The 11,189-nt window shown below is 42.1% G+C and overlaps 1 protein-coding gene across 4 annotated transcripts in view; it reads right to left on the bottom strand.

Annotated features, from left to right (window-relative positions):
* Myo5a (myosin VA) overlaps positions 1-9,074 on the bottom strand; it is a 205,107-nt gene extending 196,033 nt beyond the window's left edge. For all 4 annotated transcript variants that reach the window (XM_046461281.2, XM_046461280.2, XM_046461279.2 and 1 more), the window contains exon 1: positions 8,922-9,074. In XM_046461281.2, coding sequence (XP_046317237.1) covers positions 8,922-8,948 — 27 coding nt within the window. In that variant the 5' untranslated portion in view covers positions 8,949-9,074. The remainder of the gene's footprint in view (positions 1-8,921) is intronic.
* Positions 9,075-11,189: the final 2,115 nt, after the last annotated feature.

Below are 11,189 nucleotides of genomic sequence, written 5' to 3' on the forward strand. Positions count from 1 at the left end.
CTGGATAAGCACAAAGAGAACAAGAAATTTGTATAATGTATAACAGGTAAAAAATGAGGGAAGAAGATAATGTATAAAAGAAAAGTGTGAAGAAATACTGAGGAAATATAATAGAAAGAAATCAGCAGGAAAGGTGACATAGGTTCATAGCCCCCTTATTCACTAAGATTGAATAAAAAATACTTTTCAGATCTTCAATGTATGATATGCTCTTAGTAATGTTTGTTTGTATGGATTCTCTATGGCTTGTTTTTTTTTTTTTTTTTAATTCAAAATTATTTTCTAGGGGAAAGACACCTAAATAAAGTCTTCCTGGTCGTGCAAAACTCTCCATTCTTCAGCTCAAGGATCAGAAAGGGAATAGGACTTAATCACTGTTGTTTTTAGTGATCTATACGTAGAAGACAGTGATTGAGGGTAATTGTTTCATTTTGTCTACTCAGCACTGTTCCTTCTGATGGGGAATGGATCTCAGCTATCCCATGATGCCAGAATGGAACTATCAATTACTGTGCCCTGTCCTCTCCCAGACCTCTGAGGCTAGCACAGACTTGGACTCATGGCACTCCTCCCCTATTACCCACTGGGCATAGTGAGTGAACACATGACCCGAAGAAAGGGCTTCAGGAATTCTTCCATCAGACTCTCTTCCTCCATGCCCAGAGCTAAGTGATCATGTGATGTGCAGAGGCACATCTTTTCACACTGGAAAAAGCTGTCCTGAGGATAAAACTAATGTCAGATAGCACATGAGTCAGGGGCAGGCAGCCCCAAAGACCACATCTGAGCCATGAACCCAGCCATGCCTAAACTTAAGGGTGATCTAAGCAAATAAAACCCTTTCTGCCTTGAGTTGCTTTTTGTTGTTGTTGTTGTTGTTGTTTTTTGTTGTTGTTGTTATTGTTGTCTTTTTTTTTTTTTTTTTTTGGCATGTTCCAACTACAACAGCTCTAGCTGGTAAACTGTCTCACACTGTCAAAGATAAGTTTGGTAAATCAGTGTGTCAGAATTTCTATGCATGAATCACCCAGGCCCTTACTATTTACAACAAGGATGATGCCATAACTTGAGGTAGTTTCATAAATGTAAAATTTAATGTTTGTGGCAGAAATTCATTTAAAGGCATGAATTCATTTATTTCAAGATCTAGATGGGCATGGTGGCTCATGCCAGTGATTCAGGAGGATGAGGAAGGAGGATAGAGGTTTGAGGTCAGCCTCAATAAATTAGTGAGACCCTTTCTCAAAATAAAAAGGTCTGGGGATGTAGCTGGGTAGTAAAGCACCCCTAAATTCAATCCCCAGTAGTGTAAAAAAAGAATAAAAAACAATAGAAGTCTATATCATCTCAGCATTTCAGTTCAGTAGAGAAACTTGATATTTGGTGGGGGTGTAGGGAGTGTCAGGGTAGCACAGGGTCTCACTAAATTGTCGAGGCCAGGCTGGCCTCAAACTTGCTATCTTTCTGCTTCATCATCTTGAGTTGCCATTGTACCCACTTAAACTCCCACTGTTCTTGATGTTAAATACGCCACTATTTTTTTTCTAGATCACTATCTTTCTAGAGAGTTCTACCATTTTAGGCTAGAGTGCTTGACTAGCATGAGAAAGGCCCTGGGTTCCATCCCCAATACTAAAGAAAAGAAAAATCAACATACAACAGAGAGCTCTACCCTTTTAATCTCTCTAGCTTCTTTCCTGCCCTGATAATTTTATTTCTCCTGTCTTAAATTCTCTAGTTTCAGTGTCTATTCAGCAAGGAGTAGGAAAACCCAACCACAAACACAGGATTCCTGGCCACAATGCATGTTTTTTTTTTAATAAATGATCAAGGACACTAGATTTATCTTTTGTGTGTCCAGTCTCCCTCCAGCCTAGCATGTTGCCCCCCTCTGGGCCATAGCAGCACATTAGGCCAAAGGAGGTAGATGGACAGTCCTCATACACTTAGGGAAATGTATCATACTTTTTCCTTGATTTCAAACAAGTTTGGAGCCATTATTTTGAATACAAAACAATGACATATCCCCTAAATTGTAAAGCTGGCAAAAAGCCTCTGTAGCCCCAGGAGATATTTAATGCTAATGTCTTCTGGTTAAGAATTCCAAGTAAAGAGGGCTTAGAAGAGTCATGGAGAATGCCTTGGGCATGAAGAGACCAGGGATGAATTTCTGCAAAGTTTAAGATGTATTAGCAAAAACTCAGACTGAAATTACAATCATGGTAGATGGGAATGGGAACAGCTAAAGAGCAAAACTGACCAAAGGGCATTATAGCACACTGAAGACCTAAAGAATCAAAGCACCAAACGCAGTCATAGTTAATAAAGGCCAAGTGGTAAATGTGGAGGAAAGATTAAATAAACCACTTAAACTCCTTTTCCTTACTCTTCCACCTCTCACTGAAAACTTCACAGGAGATGCCTAAGGCCAGGCCTTTGTATCAACTATCTCTATTGGTTAGGCTAAGGTGGAACCACACATTCAGTTTGGGAAAAAAAAAAACTAAGTGCAACTCTAGTCAACTCTGAATGAGTTGAAGAGAAACATCTGAACATAAGGGAACTCTTGTGTGTGGTGGGGATGGGGGGTACTGGGATTTAAACCAGGGCCCTCTACCACTAAGCTACACCCTAGGTCCTTCCTCCACCATCATTATTTTGAGATAGAATCTCTCTAAGTTGCTGATGCTGGCTTCAAACTTGCCATCCTCCTTTCTCACCGGGATTACAGGCATGCACCACCACGACCAGCCACACAGGAACTTTTGGGAGTGATGGGAATATTCTATATTTACTTGTGGTGTAATTACATGGCAGAATATATTTGCTGAAATTCACCAAATTATATTTTTAAAAAATAAATTTTATTGCATATAAATTATACCCAATAAAACTGGTGAGAAAGGAGAGGCAGAAAGTACAAAAGGAATCTAGGGAGACCACTGTGGTATGAAAGACATGTCCATTGAGGTGGGGAGGGTGAAGTGGTGTTGCCCACACAATATTTAGACTAATATTTAGACTATGGCAAGACCTTACTCCCTCTATAGACAGAAGTTTATACTTCAATTGCCTGAAATGGAGACAAATCCAAATTGACCCTCCAGTGGGCCAAGTGCCCCTAAACTCTCCTAATGGAGGCAAAATTCATCATAATGTTAAAAACAGAGAAACTAAATTAATTCCTACTTGTAAGGTAGGAAATGAAGTTGGGGAGGATCATCTCTCCCTTTCTACATGCTGCTATACAAAAGTTAAGTGTTCTCTATCCCCCTCTCCCAGCTTGTAGTTTAATCCCTGGATCCTCAGACCTTCCTTCAGTTTTCCTTACTTTATTTACTTACTTTTTTGTGGTACTAGGGATTCAACCCAAGCCTTCATGCATGCGAGGAAAGTGTTCTACCACTGGGCTACATCTCCAGTCCCAGTTTTCCCTTATTTTATAAAAAGCTAGAAGTGCCAAGAAGATTTAATCTGACAGTAGCCACTCTCATGAGAACTCTGTAATCTTCTTTAACCACTGAGCCATACACAAAACTTTTACATTTCAAGATAGAGTAACAAATTTCAAGAGCAAATCATGAGCATTTTGCTTTGCTCAAGGAGTTCTGAAGTATTTGTGTAGTTTTTAAGTTGAGAGTCAATAAAAATTCATGATGACATAGCAATTAACTTCCAGTTTCCAAGGCTGGAACTAATAGTATTTTCTTGTCCTATGCCCTCTCTTTCCCATCCTATATGTAATCTAACTTGGAAACCTCTCAGGTTTGTCCCCTTTTCCCCCACACTTTCTGTACATGTTCTCTCTACCAGACATTCATCAATTCACATTTTGTTTTCTGAAACAATCTCCTTGGCCTCCCGGGCTCCCAGTTCTCCCCTCTGTTACTCACCTTTCAGCATGACTGATGTGTGTTTACTTGTTTAACCACTTCTTTATATGGGGAAAAAATGTGCTAGTAGTAGTTCAGAATCTGAACAGTCAGTTGGATGCCAAGTGAATTAGAATTGGAATAAATGTAGATTGTGAGACAAGGGAAAGGATGCTGAGGTTTCCAACCTGAGGAGCTAGGAGACAGCAGTGCCATTAATAAGCCTAGGAACACCAGGAGCAAATACAAAGAGAAGGAATGTGACTAGGGAGGAGGCTTGAGGACAGCATGTGCTTGCTAAACTCCCAATCAGAGCACATGATCACATGAGATTTGTGTCCTGTTTCAAGAGGATGAAAGCAGTCTGAGAAATTAAGTTTAAACAAATATCAGAATTTCCAGGAATGATGGTTTGAAGGAACAATAGCATAAAATATAAAACTGGAAATATGCCAGAAAAAATCTAGGCCACATGGCTTCACAAGGTATAAAAAATGTGGTGGGAAAGGAAAATTACAAAGATACCATCGATTCACCTGAAAAGCTGTTTTCATCTAGCAAAGTTTACATGGCTTTGGGACTTCAGATTGTTTTTGTACTGTTATAATACTCAGCATTTTAACATACCATAAGGACTCCTAATTAAACAGCTTCAGTAATTTTGGCCATTCCATAGTATTTATGGTGCTGTACATGGTGTCTTGGAACCTCCTATGAAGATCACTAACATGCAACTCATTATATTGCTGCTCATAATACTTATAGGTCTAATGAATAAACCCTGCTCCATAAATGGTAAATCATTTGTAGTTGTACCAATGGTTGATGTTATGGATACAGATATCCACTGGCAAGACAAGACTAACAAATACTTTCAAGCTGGGAGCAGTAAATGCAAGACTATTTCCAACTTGGGAAACTGAGGCAAAAGGATCACAATTCAAGGCCAGCCTTTGCAACTTAGTGAGACCCTTTTGTTTTGTTTCAAAACAAAATAATAAATAAATAAATAGGAGTAGGGATGTAGGTCAGTGGTAGAGTGTCCCTGGGTTAAATCCTCAGTTCCACAAAAAGAAAAAGACTAGCAAACATTTTCAAAATCAGAAGCGTTGAGATATCATAGCTATCTTCCACCTTCCATTCTTTAGGCATGGAAACAAATCAACATGCAACTTTGTAAATATACTAAAACCACTGAATCATACACCTTATATTGGTGTATTGTATAGTATATAAATAGCACAATAATGCTGCAATTTAAAAAACAGATCACAACACCCCCCCAAAAAAACAATAAACATATTTAACCAAATGTTAGTTTCCAGAAATTTATAGCCATGAACCTAGCTATTGCTCTTAAAGTATTTACTCTATTCAATAAGTGCAGTAGTGCATTCCCGTAATCCCAGTGGCTCTGGAGGCTGAGAGAGCACGATCACTAGTTCAATGTCAGTCTCAGCAACTTATTGAGGCTCTAAGCAACTCAGCAAGACACTGTCTCTAAATAAAAAGGGCTAGGGATGTGGCTTAGTAGTAAAGAGCTCCTGGGTTCAATTCCTGGTACAGAAAAAATTACTCTAGGGGGCTGGGGTTGTGGCTCAGTGGTAGGGCGCTCGCCTAGCACGTGTGAAGCCCTGGGTTCAATCCTCAGCACCACATAAAAATAAATAAGTAAAATTAAAAATAAAGGTATTGTGTCCAACTACAACTAAAAATAAATATTAAAAAAATTATTCTACTGGAAAAATTTACAATAAAAACTCTACTAAATTTCTGTAACAAAACCATTATCATGGAGCTGGGGTTGTAACTCAGTGGTAGAGTGCTTGCCTAGCACATGTAAGGCAATGGGTTTGATCCTCAGTACCACATAAAAATAAATAAAATAAAGGCATAAAAAATTATCATTCTAGCTCAAAAAGAAGAATTGAACAGTTTCTTGCCCTTTACTATAATAGGAGCTAGTCTGTATCACACATCAAGATCTGCCTTTAAAGCTTTGAGTGACATTTTAAAAAATATTTTTTAGTTGTCAATGCACCTTTATTTTATTTATTTATATGCAGTGCTGAGAATCGAACCCAGTGCTTCACACGTGCAAGGCAAGTGCTCTATCACTGAGCCACAACCCCAGCCCCTTGAGTGACATTTTTTAAAAGGGCATTTTTCAGATTTAACTACAATGTTGAATATCATCATTATGGCATGTCACCAAAATACATCTTTTCCTTATCCTAGAACCTCCTTCCCATTAATCCTCTGTAAGGGAAAGAAACTTGTATTTGCCCACTAATACTACTTCAAAGATTTCCCTTTTCCCTTTATAATCACTATCCCAATTTTGTCTCTAGAATCATTCCAACCTTCCCCATGTCCCAACATATTCCCTAACTTCTCCTAATACCCTACCAATTATTTGCCAATTGTTGAGGTAACAGGTTATTTATTTTTTATTTTTATTTTTTTTTAAAAAAAGAGAGAGAGAGAGAATTTTAATATTTATTTTTTAGTTTTCGGCGGACACAACATCTTTGTATGTGGTGCTGAGGATCGAACCCGGGCCACACGCATGCCAGGCGAGCACGCTACCACTTGAGCCACATCCCCAGCCCGTAACAGGTTATTTATGCACTTGGAAATTCAAAGTGAATCGAGGATACAAGAAGCTGGATGTGGTGATACACACTTTTAATCCTGGCTACTCGGGAGATTGAGGTAGAAGGATCCCAAGTTCAAAGCCAAGCTTGACAACTTGGCAAAACCCTACCTTGAAATTAAAAAAATAAATAAACCGGCTGGAGGTGTAGCTCAGAAGTAAAGTACCCATAGGTTCCATCCTCAATAGCTGGGAGGAGATAAAAAGGGGAGGAGGAGGGGATCCTGAACCCCTTGAGAGAAAGGACTGTGTTTTGTCCATTGTTAGAAATACCGGACATTAAGCTGAGTAGCACACAGGATTCTCAATAAATATTTCTGCCTGCTATTAAGCTAAGGCCCATTCATAGAAAGAGTTAACTAACAAATAAACAAGAGACCAGACTATTTTAGGTAATATGTATATTATGAGCACTTAAAGCCTCAACTTCAGTCTTGATGACTAAAACAGTCTGTCTTTACAATGTCTAGAAAGTGAATTTTAAAATAGTTTATGATTGAGTTGTGACAGAAACCCAAAACCTTTACAATTTAGAGATCACAATATCTTGTCAATTGTTTTCCTTACAAACTATCTTGGAAGGGAAAATAAAGCAAATCTAAAATCCAACAACAATTAACTATCCAATCAATCTCTAGTCAAGCAGCCTAGTATTAACAGCTTTATAACGGACTGCCCACCACAGACAGGGGTTAGGAGTATTACAAAGAGTAACTAAGGAATGTTTACACACTGATCTCTTCACTATTAGAAAATAATTCTAATATTTCTTAGTATCTACCGTATACATTCACTATGAGGATTAAATGAGTTAATATTTGTAAAATATTATATTTAGACTGCTATCTGCCACATAGTAAGTATATAGTAAGTACTATATGTGTTTGTTAATAAAGTGATTTTTAGTCAGTTTCTAATTATAATCATTTATATGTTAGAGATGTCTAGAGCCTAAAGACATGTCTAGAGCCATGTTGTCTCAACATCAAGCTCTTCCTCAAGTTTAGAGTAAAATTCCAATGATGCAAATCTAGAGCTGGAAAGAAAGGAGTCCCAGAGAATGTTTTATGCAAGCTCCTCACTTCCTGGTTGAAGAAATTAATCATATACATCATATTTATAGGGAAACTCATAGATCACAAAAAGCTTTCACAACTATTATTAGGTTTGATCCACAACAGCTTGTAAGGGATGTAAGGCAGGTATAATTAACTCTATTTACAAGTGAGGAAACTACCCAGAGAGGATAAGTGATTTACCCAAGGTCACACAGTAAGTGAATCTATTCTAGAAACAGGTCTCTTAATGCCCAACCCAGACCTATTCCTTTATGCTACCATTTGGGCCTGGTCTTACTTCGGTCATATAGGAAGCAACAGTTCCATTACCCTAAGAGAAGAATGCTGCAAATGTTAACTAGAAAAGTTAAGGCAATTCTGTTAACTGCATGTAGGGGTAATCAATAGCTGGCAAAACACCCACCTACACAGAAGATGTAGGTAGGTGCCAAAGTCTCATACATTCACAAAGGGCACCACACATTGCCTAATACAATTTTTCAGAAATCTCCAAAGAGTCAGGTCTCCAAAACCCACCATTCAGAGATTACCAGACGCAGAGAATGCTTGAGTCAGTTTAATACAGAAAAGGCTGCCACTTCCCTTAAACTAAAACCAGAAGGAAAAGGCTCGCCCAAAAGGAAGGTGAAAACATGAAGCCTAACAAGGCTCTAAGGGATTACACGCAGGCAGCAAACTCCCAGCCACCAATGAGTACCAATCCGCCCAGCCCGCGAATCAGCTCGCGTTTATCCGGCTGCATCTTCCCCAAGGGCTCGCCGCCCAGGACAGCGATTAGAAACCCGTCATCTAAAGGTGAAAATATACTGGCTGCCATTTGCAGGACACAAAACAATCCCATCGAAAGATGGGCTGGCTGTAGAAGTCCGACTGCATACCAACACAAGACGTTATTTTAAGCTCGTGTCCGCAAGAGAGGGACCATCGGATCTACCCATCAAGCATCTCCCAGCATCCAGGATTTTTCCTAAACTGAGCGGGAGAGCAAGCGATGCGGCCCGGTTCCGCCCCACTAAACCACTCGGGTCCCTTTCCACTCAGAAATTCATCCAACCCCCAGCTCGAGAAGTGTGGCAGGGGGTCTGGGTGACCAGCGACTCAGGCCTCGCTCCGCCGCTCAAACGTCAACGCCCGAAAGAGGAAGGTGCAGCGGCGGGTGCCAGACGCGCGGGCCGGGGTTTTGTAAGGCTGGGAAATGAGTGGAGCTGGTCGGGGCGGGTCCCCGCGCTGTGGCCTCCCGGCAGCCTGACAGCCCGCGGCGCCGCCCGCGCGGCCCCCTGCCCTCCCCCGACGCGGGCCCGCGGGGCGCGTTACCTTTGTGTAGAGCTCGGACGCAGCCATGGCGGAGCCCCACGCGCCGACACCCCCGCCTGGGCGGAGGCCGCACCTCGCCTGGGCGGCCCCTTGTGCGGACTAGCAAGCGCCTGGCAGCAGCCGGCGGGGAGCAGGGCAGGGCAGGGCCGGGAGGGGCGGGGCGGGGCGGGGCGCCTCAGGCTCTGGCGGCCCGCGGGGGCCTGGCCATCACTCTCGGGCTCGCCGCTAGCTGCCGCGACAAATCCGCGTGCCTGGGGTCCTTCGGGTCGCTGCTGCCTCCGCAGCCACCTCAGCGTTCGGTGATGCCGCGCCGCCGCCGCCTCCGCCCTGTGCATTGTGGGAGCGGGAGGAGGCTGCGCTCGAGAGCTGCCACCGCGGCTGCTCTGGGCTCTCTCGGGCTCACGCTGCCTCCCACCGGCTGCGGGCACCCAGCATCCTCAGCCAGCCACTGGCAGGCCCGCGCCGCGGCCACGCTGCGGAGGCCCAAACCCTGCCCCAGGACATTCGGCCCGGGGCGCGGACTTCCCCCCCCTGGGAGCGAGTGCTAGACCTGGCTGAAGACCTATGCCCACGTGGGAGGGGCAGCAATGGCAGGGACTGTCATCTTGTCTAGGTGAACCACGGGGGTTCTCAAGGATGCTTCCGAGCATTTCTAGGGAGAGGATTTAGGATAGGTCTTCTTGAAAGGCCGTCGTCGAATAACCTAGAACTCCAGAAAAGCCTAGGTAACAGCAGTGACCTGGATGCTGAGTAGTGCATCACCAGGGATTTGAGGAGGATCACCAAGGTCACTCCCAACTCCTTGGCATAGGCAGCAGAGTTGTCTCACGATGTCAGAGTGTAGGGGCTGGTTCTAAGCCACAGAAACTTAAAAATGAAAACAAAATGTCTCCAGGGGACAACCCCACCGCCTTTTTTCTAGACCTGTGCATTTGCAGAAGTGCCACTCACTTTTGGCCCAGCCCAATTTCTTCGCCTTTTCCTCTTCCCTGGTGGTCTCCTTTATGGTACCACCTGAAAATGGCACACTTAACTAACGTAGAAAGTTTATACAGTATCTGCAATTTGACTCTGTATGCAAAAGTTAAAGGCCCCAATCTACTCATAGTTATTGTAGCGCATCATGCATAGGTATGTGGTCTTTCTATCCTCAATGCCATGTTGTCTCAACATCAAGCTCTTCCTCACCCACACTTTAACGCCTAATTGAATAATGTTCATTTTTTAAAAAAAATTTCAGCCTCATTTTAGTATGTTCACCTGTCTTATTTCTTTGAACTGTAATGAAGTCCAGTGCTTGTCAGGGAGATTCAGGACTGTTTTCTATAAAGACCAATGGTCAAGACTGGGGGCCTTGTTATGAGAGTACTGGAGGATACTACTTGAAGGAAAACCATTCACTAAAAGGGATATATGACCAGTCCTCACTCTGAAACTTAGACCTGTCCCCCTCTTGCTCATCGGCCCACTCTCTCCTCAGAAATGGCAGAGGGAATGGCTACAGAATCCAAAGTCCTTACAAAATTGTCGCTATTCCTTTTAATTCTAAAACCAACTGTCTTTGATGTTTCATAGTCCCATTCTTTCTTTGACCAGACATAAAGAGAGAAAATGTGCAGTTATGACCAGAAGAACATAAAAAGTAATGGATTGAGAGGAGAACTGGCTCCTACCCCTTACCATTTCTTAATGTCCTATACAAGGTGCCTGTTTTCTTACTTGCATGGATACTCCCTGAAGTTCTCACACACTGAAATAGTTGACTAACAGGGGCTGGGATTGTGGCTCAGTGGTAGAGCACTTGCCTAGCACTTGTGAGGCACTGGGTTCCATCCTCAGCATCATATAAAAAAAAAGAATAAACAAAGTTGTTTTTTAAAAAAGAAATATTTGACTAACAACAGTGCAATGTTATATTGAAGAGGTTCATGGAAAGGTATGGTATCTAATATATTTGTTTTCCTGTCACTTTTGTATATTTTGGAAAAATCTCTTAGTTCTGCCTCCTCATAGTAAAATCAGGACTCAAAATTCCCACTTCTTTTGTAGATCAGAAGCAGTAATAGAACCTAGGTTCTAACAAGCAGATTCATCTGCACAAGACTTCAGATTCAGAAGTGAGTAAATGTAAGGAAATAGGCTCGACTCAGAACTTCTGTTTGCTAATGAAGGCAGCAGAAGAGGTAGGCAAGTTTTGGGACGACAGTAGTTAATCAAAGTCAGACTCCTTACTTTGGTGTTTGGTGGTGGCTATAGCAACACTTTCCA

The sequence above is a fragment of the Marmota monax genome, unplaced genomic scaffold, assembly GCF_021218885.2.
Source record: "Marmota monax isolate L192 unplaced genomic scaffold, Marmota_monax_Labrador192_F-V1.1 WCK01_AAM20220418_F8-fsc00001, whole genome shotgun sequence".
In the NCBI taxonomy this organism is placed as follows: domain Eukaryota; kingdom Metazoa; phylum Chordata; class Mammalia; order Rodentia; family Sciuridae; genus Marmota; species Marmota monax.